We start from the raw sequence: 24,640 nt of genomic DNA, 5'->3' as shown, positions 1-24,640 counted from the left end.
TATTATCTAACATGCTAATTCACAACGCATAAAAATATAAATTACTTAATTAATCAAATACCTTTAATGATTTTCAATTACATAAAATTATAATAAAAAATAAACATTTAAAGAAAAAGCTGACAACAAAGTTGTAGTACTTTCCTGGTATTGGTTGTTTATTCTTATATAGTGGAAAAAAATTATACATGAAAATATTACCTAAGATTTCATTTTTGGGATGGGAATGATTAAGTTTTATTGTAAAATTATCATTATTTGTTTAAATAAATGAAAAGAAACATTTGAAGAATTAAAAAAAAAAAATCGGTAATTTTTATTTTTTCTAGTATTACGGTAAATGGAAGAAACTGAAAAAAATTCCACTAAAAAATGTACAATTAATAAAAATTTACATAAAATTTCTTTCTTGGGAGTGGAGGATGAATTATATTGAAATTTTACAGTAATATTATTACTAAAATTTATTATTTAAAATTTTAATAATATTAAAGCTTTAAACAAGCCAAAATAGTTTTGAAAAATTGAAAAAAAATTGATATATTTAAATTTTGATGCGTTCTCTCTTTCCCTAATATTGCTCCGAATGTATTTTTTAGGTACCTTGCTCTACTACTATGCCTAGGAGGGCATTACAAGAATTTGGTTAAAAAATATGCAATAAATGGATAGCTTTTTTCGATTTTTGGGGAAGGGAGAATTAAAAAAAAATGCTAAGATAAACAAGCATTCAAGCACTGAGCTTAATATAAAGTGGGGTTACTCTTGCAAAATTTCGAGAAAATTAAATTCTAAAAAACCCACTCCCTGAAAATATTGATCCCAATAAATTTGACCAAAAATTTATCCCATATACTTGAGTCTCTGTATAAAATATATTCAAAATTGGTTAATCCCGTCAAAAGATATTAAGCTTCAAACACGCCCAATACATGTACATACTTCGTACGTTCGTACGAATATTAAACTCCACGTTTTTTTTTTTGTTTTTGAGACCCCCAAAAGCAATAGTTAAAAGTAAAGTAATAAACTTAATTGTAGTAATAATTTGTTAATCATTTAAATCAGAATATAATTACGTTTTCACATTACTTTTAAATGTTTAGAGTTGGAAGTTATAATTTTAAACACAAATCATATTTTTAAAAATGTATAAAAATCGTTAGAAATGAAAAAAAAATTCAGAAGTGCTTATAAATATATTTTGTTTTAATAATAACAAGAGGTAATCGTTATAGATCAATTAATTTCTATTACAATCATTTAATAATTTATTAAAGGAAATCAAATTGAGAAAGAATAGCTTTGAAGCAAAATCCACTGATAACCCCTAGAGAGTAATTAATCTGTTTTCTAACTGAATATTCCTTCGGGTGTATTAACAATTATCAATATTTGAATATAAATACAAAATGATCTGTTATTAACAAATATGATAATAATAAATCGCCATATTAAAAAAAACTAATCAAAGTTAATACTTACATTTTATTAGCCCAATAATAAATTAGCTATAGTAATCATAGTGCATACAAGCGTATATGTATTCGACAAGCGATAAAACTTCTCTACTCAAGGACTCTCAAATTCAAAATTTTTTTCTATATAATTGTTCTAAACTTACATTTATCTAATAATATATTAATTTCTAAAGTATTGTTTTTTTTTTAAACTGATGCACCTAGCTAAAATAATTAATATTTAAACTAAAATACTATAAAATTCTAATAATCACATTTAATGCTACATGCAAGCACGACATCTTCTGGCCTAGAACAATCCAAGTAATCAAAAATGATTAAAGATGTAAATTTTCAAAATAAAATAATGCGAAATGAACTGTTTATAATATATAAATATATATATATATATATATAAAATACAGTCAAAGATTACAACACATTCAAAGATTTTCGGTATTTATAAAATTCATCACTGTGATTAGTACAAGACTATTTCTCAAACAATAGAATTAGGACTAATAGACAAAAATTATACCACCAAAGATACAAAAGCTTGTAAATCAGTGAAATGCAGGAATATAGGTAAAGTAATTTCAAGTTTCGTCATCTGTCACGATAAGTTCACATAGGGAAATTTTCCATTTTAAAACTTTTTCAGCTTTCATAACACCATGAAAAACGACGTGCTATTGGTGCGTAACCTGAAGCATACAAAGCTTTCAAACTTGAAGGTGATCTCGCAGAATAGCACGAACTTCTGGTGCATAATTCCCAAGGACATCTCTTACTTTGTGGTAGGTCACACGCTTGTATCTCTCAAGCATTCCTTCCACTGCAGCAATGATACCCTAAGTCATAGAGGAAGACGATCAACCTGACTTTGGAGCGCCCTCAAGGCCAAAATATTCTCTTTTAAACTCTCGGTACCACCTAAATATTGTTGTACGATGAGGACAATTCTCTCTAAGCACAGGAGTCACTTCCTCTAAACACTGATGAACACTTAACCACGTGTATAATTTCCCGGTATTCAGTCTTCGATCACAACGATATTCCTACCTCTTTTCACTAACACGGCTAAAAAGCAAATAACATAACTAGAGAAAGCTGCAGTGCAGGTTAGAACCTGTTTAAACACGCATTAACTTGTAACCGCCTGTGATGATCCGTTCAATTGTATTGCAAAACGTTCCTAGTGCTTTTTGTATATAGCACGTTCGAGATCGTAATAATGTAAAAACAAATGAAAATTCAATTGAACTAGACAATACTCAGGATACTTATCTCCTTAGACTGGTGCCACGATATGAAATTAAAAACGGATTGTGGAAAAGGATAAACTAATATATTAGACAAGAAAAGTTATACACAAGACAATGATCTGGAAAAAATATGAAAAATCAAACACAAATATCAAAAATAGATTAAGACTTAGGTCTAATAGAAAAATATTTGTTAGCTAATCAGAAAAAAAGTTTTGTTAGATTGAACTTAATTTCAACTTAAAATATTTAATATAAAAATAATCTCGACATCAGTACACTAACAAAAAAGCAAAGATGACAGGCAAACAAATTAAAAATACTCTCTTTTGGGGAATAATTGTCACTAAAAGATAACTAATTCGACACACGAAGTTGACGATATATACTGAACGAGGAAAAAATTCTTTTTAATACAATTAATTTAATTTAATGTAATTTTTAATATTTGTGTCTAAATATATTAAAAAATATATTTTAATTACAAAAAAACTTTTAATACAACAGAAATGATTTTTGTCTTAACTTCTCATAATCCGTAATTAGAATTCATATAAAAATATTAATTATTAAACCTAAACTACAAATAACAATATAGTATAACAACTGCACCGCTTTCTACAGTTACACCGTACTAAAAACTTCAGTAATTAAAAAATTAAAAAAAAACACATTTCAATTATACTTAAAAATTTATAATATGAATTTCACGAAAAAAGTTGTTCCCCAATCTAAGTATGCTTTTAATAGATTATACATTTAAAATGAAACTTCAGAGAATACTAAAGCAGCTGAAAGGGCTTAACCTCTTTCACTATTTCTATTTTCTTTCGTTGAATATGATTATTAATATTTTTATACTATTTCAATATTATTATTATTAGTAATATTTTTTAAATAAACTTTCTGGCATTATAATGTATAATACGTAAGTTGTTACAAAACAAAATAAAAATATATATCTCAACCAAAAGGAAATTTTCCGTAAGTATTTAGAAGTTAAACAGATTCAAATATCATTTTCATTTAATTTATATCTACTTAAAGCCTAAACAACTAATTTATCAATTTTTCATTATTAAGATCCTTAACGGAATGCAATGTCATTAACGACGCAATTCTACCAGAGAAACCCAAAAAAACATGCTGTTATGGTACATTAATAATTTTTTTTAAATTACAAAATATACGAGAGTGGCCAAAAATAATGGAACTGTATTGTGGTGAGGGATATGGTCATAGTTTGCACTTCTGGTGCTAGAAGAGTCTAGGCGGTACCCTTCCGAGTAAGAATGCGATGCGACACCGTCCCGAGAGGTACTACGAAAGTGTAGTGAATTTTTAATGCGGAATTAATTTCCGATTTCGGTGAAAACGTGATAGTAGAAAATCATAACCAATGCGAATTTGTGAAGTTCCTTTTAGGAAAAAATTTCGGCGGAAATATTTAAAATGATTAAGAAATCCTAAAAAGAATCTGCGATCAGCAAACCACTTGTTCACGAATGGTTTTCATGCTTCAAACAACGGAAAATATCGATTGAAAATCTTTAGCAGTGGACGTCCTACATTTTTTAATCTACGAAAAAATTCGTGACGCCATCCTGCAAAAGATCGTCGACAAACGAAACATTTTTCCTGGAAGTTCCCAAAAGATTGCGTACGGAAACCCGACTGGATTTATAGAGAATAGGTTTTTCCATCACGACAAAGAGAAAAGGGACAAGGGAAAGAGATTTAGTACGGTGGAAGAGGGAAACAAAGAAACACCAACGGATGTGAAAGGCATAACAAATAGCGATTTAAAAACGATTGGACAAGTTTATTGGGTGTGATGAAGATTATTTTTAACGTAATTGAATTTTCAAAATGTAAACATAAATACACTATTTAAAAAAGTAATAATAATTCCCGTTATTTTTGGAATCCACTCTTATATTAACAGCTACAAATAAAATATTATTATTATTAACTAAACCTTATATACAAAATAGAATTTTCATCCCTGTACATAACTTTTCTCTGACTACATAAAAAAAAATTCCAAAAAAGTAAAAAAAAATGTAAATATTGCACAGGATTTCTGGAAGTGTATGAATATTGAATTATTCATGTTTTAGCATTTATGGAATTCGAGTAATAAACAGTGAAAGGAAAGGAAGCAGGAATATTCTCGGTACAATGAAGCGTAAAGGATTGCTGTCGGTTGAATATAAGGATATTCAAGAAAAGGAAATTGTTGATGTAAACCGTATAACATAAGAGGATGTGGAAGTAGTGTCCAATAGGAAGGAAACTTAAAATATGTCCACAAATCTATTCAAACACTTTCCATACTACTGGTTCATATTAAGGAAACAATAAAGGATGAATACGGTCAGCAGGATGTAGACTAAATCGATTGTTACAAATGGAGCTTAAAATCCATGATTTGTACATTTGTATGTTGTACACACACGCATTCTCAGCACCAAGTAGAAACAATAACTTGCTTAAATACAGACCGTTATTTGCATCACTAGTTTAGAAGCTTGGAGAAATTAAGATTACTATTCAACCTAAAAACGTTTATTTCACGCTTGATAATCTCTATAACCAAATAAAATCATGAAAATTTTGCAATTTAACGTTATAATATTGAAGTTAAATAAACTGTTGTTTATCTTAAAATATAATAACGAATCATAAAATAGTATCTATTAGAAAAAAAATCGATTTAAAACTTTATTGTGAGAATATTATTACGTTTTTATTAAGTTGTTTTTATTAGTACACTATTAATTGAATAACTGATTTTAAAATAAATATATCCATCTATTTTTTCAACCAGAATACAATCTTCGATGTCATTATCAATACCATCACTGTTACAATGTAGATACAATTTAAAAATTGTCCCTAGTAGAACAAAAAAGAAAGCTGAAAATGTACCTAAAAATCCCATTTTTTGGTTCTAATTCCGGTTCCTGTGAATCGATTTGTTTGAAAATCAATAGAGCTCTATTCCCAATAGGTTTACATCACCCCCACCAAGTTTCGTCAAAATCGGTTAAGATTTTCTTGCGGTAAAGTGTACAAAAAATCTTATACATATATACATGTGTATATAAAGATTACAGAATCGTGTTCAGGAGACTCCAAAACGTAAATAAAAGTTGATGCCCCCTCCGCAAGGCACCCTCCCTTATAAAATCTGAGCGGGCGTAGTAACAATTTCCACAAACTTTTGGAAATCCGCTAAAAAGAAATCTAAATGTAAGTTGGTAGGCAATCCTATATCTCGCAAAATTCGAAAATATAGCCAGGACTACGTATGTCTGATCCTTACGAGGTAAGCATAATAATAATATCTGTAATAAAGAAGGTGAAAATCTTTAATCCAATTTGTTAAACTTTTGTTCACGATCTATTTGATTGATATTCTTTATTTCCTTTAAAATCTCTCAAAGGTAAAATAAAAAATATATAATCTTATCATTATAACGAAATAAAAACAATGAAAAAAGTAAATAGTAATTAGTTTTGCAAAAATGTAAAACATTTTTATATATTAAAATAAGTTATTACTTTTAATTACTCCATAATAATTTATCAATAAGTTTGAAGTATGATAAATCGCTTCATAATAAAATGTTAAAAAATCAAGGATTGTTTTATTCGATTCGTTAATTTTTATTTTCTATTAAACAGTTCAATTCAATTTCATTACTGAAATAAAATTATATATGTTTTAATTTTGATAAACATAGTTAAACAAATACAGTTTTATGTTATTTTAAATTAAAACTAAAGAATAGTATTATCCCTTTTAATTATTTTTATTATTATTTGATATTATAACCATTTTTTTTTAAAATACTACTAGGGACCTAATAATTAATATTTATTTTCCTGTCCTTGCATGAATTGGGCGTTGTTGAAATGCTATCAAGATTTTTTTATAAGTAATAGTTATTTTAGACTAAGATAAAAAAAAACAAAAAATATTGGTACGTTTGTTTTGATAAGTTAAATAAAAAAAATTAATGAAAATCAAAACAATTACGTTATGGATAAAATGATACTGCAAATAAAAATATCATAACGTACTTCGCACCAATACAACTTATGTAAGATAATTTAAAAAAAAAAAAGAAGATATATATAGCCGACGTTTTGTCTTGTAAGTAAAGGTATACAACACCAGCTAAATTGTATATTATGCACGGCCACGCCGTGTAATTGCGCAGGTTGCGCACCGCACAAGTGCGCGTTAAAGTGAGGGACGACTTCTTTATTCGCACTACAAAAAATTCATTTATAATTTGAAATTTTGTTTTTCCCTCATAATTCGAAATTAGTTGTAGGCAATTTTAAGAAATTTACGAAATATTTATAGTACAACATCAAGATGGTAATTAAATTTATTTTTTTCCGGCCTAACAATAAGAATAAATTTAAGTATGACGTGTCATTGATATCTATTTAGAATGATGCAATGGATTCAGTAGATATTATGAGAATTATTAAAACTTTTGTGGTAGCAAATGCAAAAAAAAGCAAAAGACGGATAAATGTGTAAATTTAATAGCTTAATTTTACTTTTAATTAGTATAGTTATTTTGTTAAGTGTAGTTACAAAAGTTAGTTTAATATTTTTTGACTTATTTTTATTTATGTAAAAAATAAATATATATATTAAATTTGAAATATTTTTATTTCAAAGCATTTTATACTGTGCAATAAAATCTACTTTTGTGCATACTTATACAAAACACAATTTTAAAAGAACACCGAATAACTATTTCATCAAAACATAATTTTTTTGGGGGCCGCGAAGAACCTTTTGCGCAAGGGCGTCTTCTACCCACGGATTACTGTTTCTCGTAATAGTTATAAGTAGCAGCTTTTTTTCGTTTGGACCACCTAAGTATCATGACGAATAGTACTCAATTTTCTGTCCTTCCAATATTTATTCATTCTTTCTCGGCGATTCTTTTTTCTTTCTACTGTCCATATTACGCTTTTTATGATGTTCTTTTCATCTGGAGTCAAGGTTCTGAAAAGAGATTTGTCCAGTATATGTTCTTTTGATATCGTAAGCAGTTCAAGACCCTTCTCGACTTCTTGAAACCATTTCTTTTTAATTTTCCTGTTTTCCTTCTTTAATTAATTCCTTCTTTCCACTTTTCCACTTTTCCAATTTTTTTTTTTTTTTTAAATAAATTCAAGCATTCAGATCCATGAGAAGTTGCAGGAAAAATTACTGTCTTCTAGTATGAAAGTTTAGTAGCATTTCTCGATATTGATATTTTATTTGTTACATGATAGGCTTTGTCCATTTTTTTTTACTCCTGTTTTCATGCTTTCTATTTCTGCAACATAAGGAGTGATTACTTCCCCAATGTATTTAAATTTAAATGTTCTTTTAATATTTTCAATACAAGATTGAAATTAATTTGTAATTGAGCGTTTTCTGTTGGAAATCCATTCCGTTTTTCGTATAGTATTAGTAATCCATCCTATTTTACTTGCATATTTTTCTAATTCTTCTAGTATAGTTACTAGAATTCTAGTTTATTTATTTACTTTCTAATTCTAGTTATTTAACTGTTTAAACTTCTTGATCCATTCTCTTATAACCTTAACCAAAGCACAATCAAACAATAATGGGGTGAGACCATCTTCCTGCCGTACACCAGTTTTAATTTCAAAAGGATCAGAAACTGCTCCAAGAAATTTTATATTTAGAAAAGGTATTTGTTAAAGGTTTTTAATAATATTTACAGTTTTTTAATCGAGTTTAAATTCTTGGATAACTTGGAAAAGTGATTACAAGTAGCAGTTATTTAAAAAAAAATTGTTTCCTATTTTTCCAATGCTACTTCTTGATAGTATATTAATTGTTTATTATATTATTTATTAATTCTATATTATTCATTTATTATCTATTAATTTAGTCATGTAATATTTAGTTACGTTTAACTATTACAGTCTCTGAGCTAAAAAATCAACATACAATTTTATATATTTTTTAAAATCATCCTATTATGAGTGAGGTAATTGTTATTTAAAAATGATTGATAATCGGAAAATCATTGGTTCAAAAATTTCCAAATCTAGCAAGGACAATGAGAAAATATTAGTTAGTTGTTTACGGACTTATATATTTTTTAAATTTATTTTTCTACATAAAAAATAGAAAAAAGATAATGAATGTCCTTAGCATTTCTATAGTTTTATTTTGTATATAAAATAAAATTATGAGATGAAATTGCATATATTAATAGTAATGTGACTTGAGAGTAATAAATAAAACTAATCTCGATTTTTTTGTCCTCACTATGAAGCGAGGTATTATATTATATATTATAATAAAAACAGTAATAATCGATTAGGGTGTATTAAAAATTACGCAAATATAAAAAAAGTAAAAGGTTTAGATTTTAAAGATTTAATCAATTTTAAAAACTTATTTTTTGTTCAGATTAAAACAATCAATAAGAAAACTATTAACTACACGAAGATACTCATTTAAATAATTAACTAAAACCATATCCATAATAGAAAAACCACTAAAAAGTAATAATTTATTTATTTTATAAGAAATATTACGTGTGTTAAATTTAATTACGTTATTGTAATAACAAGAGCAACAAAGATGTAACTGGATAAGAAATAGTTTTTATATTAAATTTTTATACCGGGTGATCATTTTAAAAAAATTACATCTATAATTCAACAGCTATGAGTCCCATCGTATTTCTGTTTGCAGGCATGTATACCATTCTCGGGGGGAACCTTTTTAAAATTATTTTCAAAGGAATGGAACTCACCCTCTCTGCTACACCTACCCCAACTCAAAAATCATAAATAACAATGGTAAAATTTAATTATATTAATTCAAAACCCGAAAAAAATAACTAATTTTGGTGAAAAGAAGATTAAAATCCGCTCACTCCTTCACTCGGTAGAAGCAAAAAACCATTTCGGGTAGCACTTTTTTAAATTTCAGCCCAACAAAAATAACTATAAAATTACGTGACATTATTTCTTAAACCATTTGAAATAAACATAATCTGTGGATTAAAACTGTGAAAATTATTCTTTAAATTACCAACACAAAATTTCGCCGTTAAATCTTTTCTACATTTTCAGGGGTTGAATACTTATTTTTTTTTTAAATGAGACTATGTAGCTTGGAGCACCTCATTAGAAGGCTCTATGAATGACAAGTAATTTGTTACAAATATTTCAGACCTAAGTACAGATTTCAGACCTAATGCTTTGGGTCAGTAACACTGTATCCCAACATAACCTTAAACACCACATGTTTAATCATGACTTCAATATCAATGAACCAATTTTTATTTTATTTGTAACAAGTTAAACATTTTTTTTGGATGAAAACTTTGTACTAAATTAAATAAGAAATAAGGCGATCGCCGAGTCCCCCCTCTCGAACGCAAAGAATTTTTGTATCAATTGTAATAACCAACCATCCAATTTTCTTAACCTAAGAAGATGAAGAAAACTACCGACGGACAACGAAAATTACGGAAGGAAAGCCCAGCAGCCGCTCGACAGAAGAGAGAAGAGGCCTGCACTTTCCCCCGTGTTGCCGTTTTTAGAGCCATGAAACAATTCAAGGTTTACGGTTTGCAAATTATTTATAGCCGGTTTTACAGAAAGGCAGGCTAAAGTAGATACGAAGAAAGAACAATGAAGATCGACCTGCTACCACGGACTGGAATCCGACCTTACATGAATCCAACCGAGATACAGTAATGAAGATAGCCCGAGAGAAGAAAGTTTCCTATCTGTCTCACCAATCATCCATCCTCCTCCCTAAATCTTACAATTATATCACCGACAGCACATTCGACTCCCTCCCGAAAGGAAAGCGTATTACATCCTCCAAACACTAGGCCCCCAAAAAGCGCATTCCTGCTAAGCCGGAAGGCTCTAGCACCGAAAGGACTTCAGGGGACTGATTAAAGGGGATTCACGCCGGGAGATCGAAGCTCACACGCGGCTAGTCTTCCAAGGTCAGCCCCGCTCAAACAATTTCTTCCCTGTCTAAAGAATCGGAACGCAGTGAATAATTCCGTCCATAAATAAAAATAAATAAATATAACCTCCATTAAATAAATAATTATCCGCCCAATAAAAGAAAGATACAGCAGCAAGGGACATTTTTACAGGTTCTGTGATTAGTAGGGAGATACATAAATCTCCCGCTATCCTTGAGTTCCGTTCCGTTTTAATTGCCTTCTAGTTTTTTAATTTTTCAAATTTTTTCTGTACGATTCCTCGGTTTTCATTTTTTTATCATTCCATTTTAAAAGGGGGGAGATTTGTAAGGCTAAGAAATATAAAAATTTATTGAATTATCTACCAGAAAATGAAGACTTACAGCAATATCGTCAGAAATCGAGATTGATAATTTCCTAAACTGTTAATAAAATAGTTTTTTATATTATTTATAGTTCTATTAAAATTAGAATAGTATTTATTTAAAGTTGTACGATGAGTAATTGTTTAACAACCGCGCCTTGCTGAAAAACCAGTCACAACCTTTTAATCTGTAAATGTATCTATATGGTAAAGCACATTTCGCAGAAATGATAATGTTACTCTGACAAAGTAGTGTATAACGTATCGCCATAGTGTTATTTAATTATTATGTATAATATCACTAAATTATTGTTTAGTATTTTTATTTTAAAGATCAGATTTTGTTATTATACTTTAAATTTTTTATGTTAATTATTAGAAAAACTGCTGGAATTAATATTTGATATAATATGCATTTTCCTTCCTAGAAAAATATTTATGAAGTAAGAATACACAATTAGAACTCAAGTTTAGAAAACGTAAAAATATCATAGACGCGCAGAAATTTTACTTAGGCTGTCTGGAGCAGTGCTGGCACCGCTAATAATGTAGTGGAAGGGTAGTACACCGCGATTGGACATCGTAGGTAGCAGGAAACCCAGTCACCGGTCTAGCAACCCATCCCAAACCTCTGCGTCAACAGAGCGTTTTATACTTCAACGGATAATAATGTTTTATAAAAATTTGTATTTGTAAAACTATGTTTATAGATTAACGTAATTACACTAAGATTACCAAATAAAGAACGCTAGTATCTACCAGACGGCTAAACAGGTACAGTCTTGGGTCAGTGCAACTGGGTAGAACTTTAATAAATAACAAATAGTTTTTTCGTATTATATAAAATATTTTATATTTTTAAGATTTTTTTTGACAACCGAATATATACAACGAAATCGGATGTCTAACGAGATAAAACTAATTTAACTTTACAGCGTTAATTATAAAAATGAATTCTTACACATTTCAGAACTTTATTATTCCAAATGAGCATAAATGTATGGGTAATATATATGTGAATCGTCATTATGTTAACGTATTAAAAATATTTTTATCAATCACTGAATAATTTTTGGGTTTTTTTTAATACAGTAAAGTGTAATTAATACACTTTATAATATAAACTTCTGCTGCTAAAATAAATTAAATAAATCATTAAGAAATAATTTTCAAATTTAAGATAGAAACCTCTAATTATAAGAAAAATAATCTTCTTCACAATTCCTGAAAAAGTCTCTGAAAAAATACATCTTGGAAAAATTTAAAAACATAAAATAAGAAAAATAAGTGGTCCTACGTTCGAAAAGGTGTTTTTTTCGACCGCAATCTTTTTCTTTTATCCAAGATTTCTCGAAAAATACTAAAATATAGTTGGCTACTTTTTTTCGATTTTTAAGTCAGATTTCATACAAAACCACTAAATTTACCCATTAATTTTGGTTCTAAGAATTACAGTACGGTTTAATTTTGCCGAAGCGCAGAAATCAGGGCAAAACATTCGCCAGCCGACACTCACTAACGAAGCGCTTCCGAACTAATGTTTGTATTTACTTTCTTCTTTATTTTCACCAGTAGAACATATCCTGAAAGTCTGTTACATTCTTCGTGAATCACTCTATTAATAAATCAAATATTTTATTTAAAAAAGCAGCTTATTTGTATAGTCAATAACAGCAGTAGAGATGGATCCGTTATACTATTTGCGATTGTATATTTTTTAAATTTTAGATCTTTACATGAGGAGAATAAATTCAATCTTAAGAAAAAAAAAAAATAAATAAAAAAACGTTTAAATGTGATACAATAAAACTAAATCTGGCCCAAAAATATTTTAGTTTATTACACAAGTAAAGGAACTGAACAACATTAATAATAATTAAATACAATTCATAAGTAATTAATAAAAATAATAATAATACATTTATAAAATTCTGTATTGTAACATATAGCACCTACACGTAAAAAATGTTCTTTTAAGTTATATTTTTTATAAAACAATTAATAACAAGATTAAGAAACAAAAAATTACCTTATAATACACTTACCGTATAAAATATCTCGAACCTTAAATAACAACATAACTTATCTTGATAACAATTATATTAAAAAAGTGAGGAAATAATCACAAAAATCTGAAAAAAAAAATTTCCAATGGATCCACACCGCCAGCTAAACAAAAATATTTCATCGATTCCTAATTTTTACGTGTCGTAATGAGGTGAATAATGACATTTTAAGAACTGACTTGTAGTAGTGAAAATTAAAATGATTTTCTGAAAATGAGATAAATATGAAAAAAAAAATTATAAATCAGAATGTATCTGCACTGCAAAGTTCTATCTCTTACAGACAAACAAAAGGATAAATTTTATAATCGAATTTTAGCCTTGCTGATTAAAAAGAATTTACACTTAAAATGTAGTTAATATTATTTCTTAAATCGGTAACAAACTTTTATATATTAATTGTATTCTTTGCAAAAGTTATATGAACAAATAACTAACAAAATAAGCGAATAGTTTCAGGACTTTGAATATTACATACACACTTCCAAAAAACAAATAGAAAATATTTTATTATAGGTTACTCACAAGAAGATCGTTGTGGCTCAAAAGTTAAATAATTACCTATAAATCATAAGTTATTCGTGTGTGTGGGTGTTAAACGTTTTATTGCATGTGATGCATGTTATAATTTTAAAACAGAACTGAGAACATATATTTCCAGCAAAGAATACTTTTCTAGAAATATTAAAAGGAGATTAAGTAGGCGAAAGTGTGCTGCCTAATTCAAGCTCAGGAGGCTTCTTATGAGTTACCGATTGCACATAATATAGCAAACAAGATATTAATTAATTTAATCGATCTTAATAGTTCTAATTAAAAAGAAAGAAAAAAATTAATAAACTTGAAATTAAGAGTCAACGTTTTTATCTAATATTTTTAAAACAGCATACCGAAAGCTAATGTCAATCAAATTTTTTTCTTATAAAAATTATAAAAAAATCTCCCTCTATTCAGATATAAAAATTAAATTTTTTAGGTATGTACATTGCATCCAGGCAATCGTTAAAAATGCAACACCAAACATTCAACGCATGCAAATATTTGTTAGTTAAAAACATTTGATCTAACAATTTATTAATATAATACAACATATCATTTTTTTATAAAAATAAACATTTAAAAAACATTCACATAAAATAATTATTGTTATTATTAACAGCGAACGGTAGCATTAGCGGAAAGGTAGCAGTTCATTTTTTGAAAAATAAAGACGTGCTGTTAATTTTGTTTTAGTCATAATAGAGAGAGAGAGAGAGTGAGAGAGAGAAAGAGAAGAGAGAGAAAGAGTCAGAGCGATGCAGAGCAGAGCGAGACAAACAAAGACAATAAAACAAGACAAACAGACAAAGTTAGTCAAGCAAAAAACAGATAGAAAGACAGACAGTAACACAGTGTGTGATAACAGACAAGACAAAGAAAACAGAGACAGAATTATGTGAATGACAAGGAGAGATCGTTGGTAGCCGGCCAATACCTTCACATTTCATCCCTTGATGTAAAACACCGTACAGCAAAGATCCGCAGTGATCACAAAACGTAGGGCTGGCATATGTGTGCACCTTGAAACGATGTTTGGTCCGCGATGCCTAAAAAAACATTATTTTATCTTATATAAAAGTCTATTACTACAATAATTAGGAAAATATTTCTAAAGATATGTATATAAATATTTTAAATATGATACATAAAAATAAAATTGAAAAAAAAAATTAAATGTTTTATGACTTAATTTGCTGATGTTTGGTAGATGATTCATAAATAAATATTCCTTTTTCAATCGTGTTAATTGATAGCTATCTGATTTTTAGTCGTAGATATGATTGATGTTGTTTTTTATATCTCGTTTAAGTAATCTGTACATTGCATTTAAAAAATACTCTCCATACATCACACTCCTAAAAAAATTGCTTTATTTACGATAAAAACGATACATAAAACAAGTTGTTTATCAACATATTGTTCACATTCCACAAACACCCAATAGTACTGCAGCGTTTAGTAGAGTGAGGTGTCATATGAAAGTAATTAAATAGTAGGATTTTTTTTTAGAATCAACCACTTTAAAAAGTCAATATTGTCACAATTGGCATCCTAGATGAATGCAAAACGCTAGTAAAACTGACCTTTATTATTTTATCGAACAAAAAAAAATTACAGAAAAGGTAAAAAATAAATAATATTTTGAATGACCTACATATAAAAAAAAAATGAAACGGAATAAATTAACAATCAAACGCTTAAGAACCTAAACTTTTTTTAAAATATATTTTCCCAAATAATTTTTATTTTAGATTTCTTTTCAAAAATATTTAAAACCTCCTTTCATTTTTAGCTGTCATATTTCTAATAGGAATATTTATCACCATAAAATTGGGAAAAACTTTTCTTTCTTGAATTAAAGATTGAATATCGACAGGAAATAAAAGTAAATTTATCCTTCAATTTATGAAGTTTATAAATGCTTACTAAGGTGAAAACCTTAATCTAATATTAAAATAAAACTATATTAAACGGTTATTGAAATTAGATGGCAATAAAAAACGCTCACGAACTGATCTTGAATTTTTTTTCATAACTATACTACTTCAATAACCGTTTACCATAGTTATTTTATTTCTGTTACATATTAGAAATGGTGTTAATTATAAAATAAATAATATATATAAATTAGTTTTATAATATATAAATAATTTTCAATTTCTATTTTGTATTAGAAATCTTAAACTAATATTGTATTCATATTCATGATGATATTAAAGTATAAAAAAACAGCTTCGTATTTCAAAACTGTGAGGTACTAGGAGGTAGAAATAAGTAGGGATCTACAAAGTTACAAAATTACTACTTTATGTTGTGTTTGAAATTTCTGTCCACCATCTTGTATTCGCCATATTGAATCAAACTTCGTTTTTGTAAATCGGAAACTGGCCATGTGATACATGATTTTAAAATTTCACAAAAACAGATGGAAAAAAAACTGTTTCTCGATAAATTCCAACGTATTTGAATTATAAGAAATAAAAGTTGCAAAAACTGAAAAATCGTGATACAAATAAAACAAGCTAAAACGCAACACAGTAATTTTTTATTTTGTCAGAAAACATTTAACTAAATTTTAAAACTAAATATTGCGATAAAATAAATAATATCAGTTGCCATTTAATTTGTAGTAAATTATTAGTTACAATGTATTATTATTGTGAAGGCCGTTATTAGTATTGTTTGGGCCATTAATTCAACAATAATTTTTAAAATTTGTTATTGAATGTAATTTTCAAGGTAATATGGAATAAAAAAGTTACTACGTGGGAATTTTTCCTGCTATTACTACCTCTATTTTTCCGTTTTTGCAACTCTAGTTGCTTTAATTCGAAAACCAAGGCATTTATTATAGTGAGAAACAGTTTTTTTATCGTTTTTCTGGTAAACTTTACAAAATCATTTATCACATGTCTATCTTAATATTTAAAAAAGAAAGTTTGATTCAATGTGATCATGAAGTCAAACATGATAGTATTATGTACTACTATCATGAAATAGTAATTTTGTAACTATATAGACCCGTACTTGTTTCTACCTCCTAGTATCCCTCAGTTTTGAAATATGAAGCCGTTTCCATACATTATCATCTTTATATGCCATAAAAAATGTAAATAAATCACATAGATATGTTTGTTTATACTTTTGGTTGTAATCTATAAATTTTCTTGAATATCCATAATAATTTACATATAAGGTTTAAAAAACGATTAATAGATTTTGGATATTGCCGTCAACAGTGAAATTCAAGCAATAATAAAATATATAGTTTTCACAATATTTTATAATTCCGCTAGAATTATGATAATTAATATGAATGTTATTTTTAGCACTGAATCTTCCTGAGTTGGGCTCGTCGAGTAAATAGCAATGTTAAGCTCCTCCCACTCCCACATCGCTAATGTCATGACATCGTCTACCTTATCATTCCCGCTCTAACGTTCCTACCTACAATTTCCTGAAACTAATCCTTGAGAATTTTTATTTTATTTTAATAATTTTAGATTTTTAAACATTACATCGGATTGAGTGTTTATGTGTCTATTAATTACGCCCTGTCCTTTTAATTTTAGCTTTAATATTTCCATGTTTTCTAGAATATTTAAACGTTTTATTTTTTCTGCATAATGTAATATCTTCATGGATTATATCATTTCATCGAGATGGGTACTTCTTTTCTATCAAATATGTTGCATAATTTGAATTTTTTTCCTCGTATTTATATGACCTTATATATTCAATAAATGTTTTAAATTTTCACCCCGTTTGTCCTATATACGTCATGTTATCATCATATTATACATCGTCATGTTATCATCATGTTATACATCATATTTTATTTGGTATACTCCATTTTTGTTATAACTGTCTATTTCTTCTATATTATTTCTAAATTTATTTCTGATAAATGCTATATTTATGTTATATTTTTTTAAATAATCCTCTACTTAAGTATTTTTCCGTGAACGTAAATTTTTACCATTTTTTTTCCTTTCTTTTGGCTTATTGTCGTTCCTGTTTTTGTTTTTTATCTTTCGAAATTCCTTATTACTCCCTTTTCAGAATCATTGTTCGCTGCTATTTGAAGGATAATATCTAGTTCTTTTTTATATTCCAATCTATTTAATAATAAATTGATTATTCTATTGAAGATTTTTAATACTTTAAAAATGTTAATTCAGGATGAAATTTATAGTCAACGGGTTGTTGTGTACGTGTCAATGTAATGAATGAAAAAAGGTAGAATAAACGTTACTTATACATGTTGAAGAGTATTCCGTTCAACCCTCAATCATCACCATTAAATATTTGAAGAAGCAATTTGGTAGGAAAATATAAAAAATATCAATCTCTGTGGCTGAGTGATAGCGGCTCGGTCTTTAATCCGGAGGTCCCGGGTTCGAATACCGATCAGGTATGGCGTTTTCATAAGCTACAAAATTCCATTTTCATATTTCACGTACAAGTTTCAGAGCTTCTGTTTAATTCATCACAAATAATCAATTGTCCAGGAATTTATATTTTGATTTTTCCGAAAATTTAATGTAAAATAAAATTCCTACTAATCAGGTACTAAAAATATTAACTGACAAGTTACAAAGAAATACGAATGGGATCCACGTTGGAATCTTTTCGATATAATACAAAATAAGAAAATGAATTTCAATGATAATAAATTCTAATCGTTTACCAGTTTAAATAGTTTCCTACAAATACGTTACTTTATATAAGTGGTAAAATTTTTAATTTACTCGTAATAAATTAATTACGTAAAATGCACAAGCTTCATGTTACGTTGCAACCTAGTATGCAAAATCGGCATGAGAGATAGATGAAGTCTACAATACTATTCCAAAATGATTTCCACATTTTGGAGCAGTGAAACGATTTGATTCGCGTAATCTATTTTCAAATAATAAACACATACTTCAGACTTAATCTAATAGAACTCCATCCGTTCAAAACGTTGCAGGAAGTTTTGGAATGGCAGGCAATTCGTAAAATGTTTTGTGCCTCGTAAATTGCAACTGAAAATACTACATAGAAAAATAAATTATGGTATGCAGTTTTGTTAAAACAAATACCGTATAACAGTAATATTTCTAAATTAAAATTGTTAAAAATCAAGTACTAGTTCTTAGTTTTATCTTAAACACTCAAACATAAATCTGAACTGAATACTGAAAATCATCATGTAAAAATTATAAAAAATAACAAAAATCTATAAGTAATAAACGATATCTCTAAAAATATATATATACATAAATAGATATATCATACATACATGTGTGTAATAAAAATTACAGTCAAGGCAAGAAAATCGAAAGAACAACATATCACAAAGTATATCCAATAACTAACCTATAAACCAAACTGGTATAAATATGGCAAACTACTGCCTTTAACTATGATTGCATAACAAAAATAAACTGAAAGGACTTTAAAAAAGAGTAAATTGAGCGTGCATATATATATGAGCGCTATACGAAGATGGGAGGCAATAAATTCTTGTCACCATCTATTATTAAAAAACCGTAACGATTAGACCCAAATCAGTATGGCGGTTACTTTGTATATATATATATATATATATATATGAAATATCGATTAAAGACCCATATAGTAGAAAGTTGATAAATTGATTTATAAGAATCTGAAGAATGCAAAAAAGTCACTTAGGAAAACATTATTGATATGATAAATAATAGGTTTTTTTTACATTTCTTTTAGATTTTAAGTTTTTTTTCTATTTAAATATTAATGTAAAAATAATTTCAATAAACCTTTTTTTATTTAGTGTAGTAAACCATTAACAGACAATGAAATTATAAACGTATAAGGAAAGAAAGATAAAATCAATAATAAAATCGTAAAATTACTTATTAAAACACTTAAATATATTTTTGAAACCGCTAAAATGCTGTAGGATAGTTTAGTAATCTTTACCTCACAGGAGGTAATGATGCCTAACAACAGACTGCTATTAACCAAACATTAAAATTTTATAGAATACGAGAAACATCCGTCGCAGCTTCGCTCGCGCTATATGGTTATTTGCGTTTCCGATTGGAACTGAGTGAGCGAAGCGAGCCTTTCCCATTTAGCCATCCCTTGACCCCCTCCCTATGTTAAATTAAACTTATGTTTGTGAGAATAATAATGAGAAATAAAAATTAAAGCCTGATCTATTTAAAAAACTATCGATGTATTATAATTTCTTTAGAGCAATAGTTTAATCAGTTCAGAACCCTCTAATCGGTTTTTAGATTTCACGTCACGCCTTCGCTTGCGAATTTCATAATTAGAATTCCAAACATAAATTATCATTACAACATAACAAGATATCATAAAGATTGATTCAATAGCCGTAGCATACAACGGAAAAATGTAAAAATAATTGTTTTTTCCATTAAAATATTAAAATTCAAAATACCCGAAATTTGTTTTTAGAGAAAATATCTGAAGCACATTTACAAGCCCAAATCGAGGGAATATCTCGTTCTGTATAGTTGAAAATTAGGGAAATTTTCGATCAGTTTCAAAAATCTTTTACCTTTCAAGGTCGAATTTCAAAAACAATCTAGAAATTGGTTTTTAGATACTCATAAAGAGATTACCAACACCAATAATCAAGTTGATATCTTCATTTTTTACTGAGAAATTAAAAAATAGCCGGGTTTAAAAAAAAATTTAAAAAATCAATTTTCATTCTAAACTCGGATTTTCAAAAAATACAGAAATTTGTTTTTTGGTATTCACATGAAGATTACACAAACAATCAAGCTGATATCTTCATTTTTTACCGAGAAATTAAAAAAAAATAGTAAATAAAGAAATTTTGCAAAAAATCTTAAATCTAACATTATTTATAAAACTTTAACATAGTTCTATATAAATATATATATGTTACATTTTTATATAACATATTCGTGTAGATCCTGTAGAAATATCACGGACAACATCGTCAGAAGGATATGAAAATAATTACTGAAACGAACATAAAATTAAGTAAAAACTGAATTAACATCAACAAACCCCATAACTCAGCATTATTATTAAATGATGTAACTATTACACACGCTGCCATTCTAACATAAACACTCAAAATTTGTAAAACAAACTAAAACTTAACAATATATAAGAACATATTTCAGGAATAACAAACATAAGGAAGGTCTTAGTTCGAATCCCGGTTTGAAATTTTTCATACGTTATAAAATTAATTTATCATTATGAAACTGTTGTTGGAGGTCAACCTGTCGTTTCCAAATAAATTAGATTAAATTACTCTACATTCAGAAACACATATTACAAACAACTTTATCACCTCAAAACAACGTTCTCGCGTACGATTCTCGAGAAAACCTATGTACTGATGAAAAAATTCATACAAAATAATACATTTTGACCCTAATGACACATCTTATTGTGGCGGAGTAACTTGACAACGAGGACAAAAATGATTAACATACAAAAACAAAATATATACCGCAAACTAAACTTTATTGCTACATATAAATAATAAATTTTCTCTAAAATGGAAGCAAGACTACACTCCAAAACCCGTTTTAAAAAAATTTTATTTGAATCAGACAAAACATGGATAAATTGACATACGTTTAACAAACTATAGGGGATACATGTTTTCTAATTAAAATTTTAACACTTTTTGTCTGTATGTAGAAAACTGAGCTAAGTCCTCGGGTATGAGTAAGTTAAAATTAAACTAAAGAGCGAGCATATTTAACGAGGGTAAACTATATATATATAAATATATATAAAGAGCTGAAACTAGAATAAAGGATCATTTGCTTAATTATAAATATTGAAGATTAAAGAAATCGGCTGTATCCAATTTTAATAACCTAGAAACTGGTCATAAAATTAGTTTATTAGAATCGATGGCTTTAAAAAATATATACATAAGAAACAGGAACTGTAGAGATGAAAGGCTTACTTTATCGATAATGAAGAACAAATTTCATTGTTCAACAACGATAGTATACCAATATCCAATGCCTGTTTGAAGTTTAAATTTATTAAAAACCCTTTGTGAAAGTTTTCAGTCATATTAAACTATTATCCATCCGTTAAAATCTTGATATAGGGGAAAATATCGCTTTCATTGTCTTAAGGTTCATTCCAATTTTATCTTTTTGAGTTAAACTTTATTTTCATAAAATAAAAAGGAGGCGTGCACTAAATCCCGGCGGGCAGTCTGGATTAAAGGTTTAAAACTAAACCTATGCTTTCTACTGGGACTGCATAGAACATCAGTATTATTTATATTTTTATTTTTATTCTTATTTTAAAATATCAACTATAATTAATCCCTTTATAACTTTTAAATACTATTTATTTGTCAATTAATGTTGTTTATTATTTTTACTACTTTTTTAATTAATTAATTTTTTAAACCTTCTCTGAATATTCTATTGATGATATTTGTTTTATAACCGAAATGATCATCTAGGGTTTTAATTTACATAAAGTTTTTTTTGAAAAGGCTTTTAGAACGTAATCTTGTTTCCAATTTATTTTAATAATAGTTTAGCGTAGCTCTTTGCAATTTTTTTTACCTTAACATAAAAAACCAATTAAAAAACCTACCAAAATATACAGAAGGCTATCGGCCTGATATCTAAACTACCAGCGTTAAAAAGTATAATCTACAGACTAAATATAAGTAACAAACCCATGATTCACGTGAAGATGACATAAAAGAAATCAATACTAAAAAATATCCGGCATACTTGGCATTCATGTAATTAGCACACTGATTGACACATATCTACAGAAATAAATAAAAAAATAAAATGATATCTCTAACGTCTACTTAACTAGATGATTAAATTTTTTTAAAGTTTTTCCACCCTTTTGGGGGGGTCTTACACTTGATTTACAAAATTGATATTTATATATATTTTATGCATTTTAGTAAACCTTGTATTAGTGCATTTGAACCACCTTGATAGCTTAAACCGATAGTGATTATTACAAAATTTAAATGTAGGCGACCATTTTTAGGTGAACCAGACGGCCGATCGCGGTCATTTGAGTTTTTTTTTTATTTTCTACCGATACACAATTCAAATACGAAACAAAAATGGTTCATACACATACACACTGAATTCAATAACGAACTGTTCGTTCATTGAAAATATAAAATGTATAAAAGCAGCATTATTAAAATATATAAAACACAAAAAAATTTCGTTTGTTTGGTTTTTGTATAATAAAAATTGACTGAAACGCAACGTTTTGAAATTATCATCTTTTTTGAATCCTCAAAAACATAATTTTCTCTGTTGATATTTTCTAGATTCATTGGAAAACAATCTCCTTGGTAAAAATTACTCGTAATAAAGTTGACAGGTTACTAAATACCTTTAATTTAGTTTCAATTCCATAGACGTAGGACAAAATTTGGCCAAGTTACAGTCAAAAATTTTCAAAAAGTTCATGTTCAAATAAAAACAATGTTGTAAAACAGCTGATTTAGAACGCATCCCAACACAAAAATGTGAACTATTCACACCATTCACCGAATTAATTTTCTTTTTTTTTTTTTAGTTTTTACGCGAAATAAAAAAAATCACGGAATTTATCCCTCGATTTTCTTTTCTTTTTCCAGATAGTGTAATTTTAACGTTCTATATCTTCGCTAAAAAGATAAATATATCAAATTATACCTAAAAAAAAATCTTATCAATCGTTTATGTAATTTAATACTTATTTATAACAGTTATTAAGTAATGATTCTAAAAAACTTTAATTTTGACGGCCGTTTTGAGGTGTACGACCGATCGCGGCCATTCGTGTATTTTGTAATCTTTTCACGATGCTTAATTCGAATCTGAGACAAAAGGTGTTCAAACACATACATACATATTGAATACAATAACGAACTATTCGTTCGTTGTATATCTTTATTCAATTTGTACTTCACAACAAAAAATAAATTTAAAGTAAATCAATACACTCGGAACACAATTACAAAACACAATGGAATATATATAAACTGAAATGTTCTGACAGCATATTATTTTTCATTGGTTATATAGGACGTAGTTTCAAACATAGATGCAATAAATATTTAAACTTCCCCCCCATCAATTAGTAACAGAATCAACATTTACTGACCATCTCACGAGCATAAATCATAAATTCACCAATCTTGAAAACAACCTTGATGCTTAACATTTACGCAAAATTGATTATATCCTAACATACTTGATAATTATGAAATTATACATAAAAACACTAAATTACGACAATAGTTCAATTTCAACATAATTTTTGACCATATTCTAAATACTTGTTTTCCCAATAAAAGAAAATTTAAAACTCTCAGTAATAATCGGCTGGTACCAGGATAAGAATCATAGTACCATAGTCACTGATGGTCAATAGGGTTGCTGACCGTGTTTGGGAATTAAAAAATACAAAATTTATTATAAATAATACATAAATATAGTGAATACGGATTTTTGAGAGCTATATATATATATATATATTATGAATATATTACGTTTTTTAAGTGCATTAAAAATATTACAAAGTGGAAAGAAACATACTTGAGATATACTTAAGAAATAATGTCTTTACTAATGGATGAAAAAGTAAAGAGAAAGATGCAGAAAATTATAATTATAAATAAAGGTATAAATAAGAGAATATATCACTGCGAGTAAACTTAACCCTAAATTAAATCGTTAAAAGTAGAAGTCAAAAACATTTATTTTGATAAATATTTTTCTTCAATCTGTAATTAATCAAGTAAATTAAATCACAACTTTGAAATATTTTATCAACAGAATAATTTCATCAACTTTATTTTATAAATTTATTAAAGGAAAATACGAAGTATTGAAATACAATATATTTATAATAAAATATTAGATTATAAACCACAAAAAGAAGCAGTCGCAGA

At 27.6% G+C, this 24,640-nt stretch overlaps 1 protein-coding gene across 1 annotated transcript in view; it reads right to left on the bottom strand.

The window, feature by feature from the left end:
- The window catches only part of LOC142323771 (protein kinase C, brain isozyme-like), an 883,957-nt gene that overhangs the window by 200,952 nt on the left and 658,365 nt on the right, over positions 1–24,640 (bottom strand). The window contains exon 4 of the mRNA XM_075363963.1: positions 14,642–14,753. Coding sequence (XP_075220078.1) covers positions 14,642–14,753 — 112 coding nt within the window. The remainder of the gene's footprint in view (positions 1–14,641; positions 14,754–24,640) is intronic.

This window comes from Lycorma delicatula, chromosome 4 (assembly GCF_047948215.1).
Source record: "Lycorma delicatula isolate Av1 chromosome 4, ASM4794821v1, whole genome shotgun sequence".
Lineage (NCBI taxonomy): Eukaryota > Metazoa > Arthropoda > Insecta > Hemiptera > Fulgoridae > Lycorma > Lycorma delicatula.
This window is presented reverse-complemented; position numbering and strand designations above follow the sequence as displayed.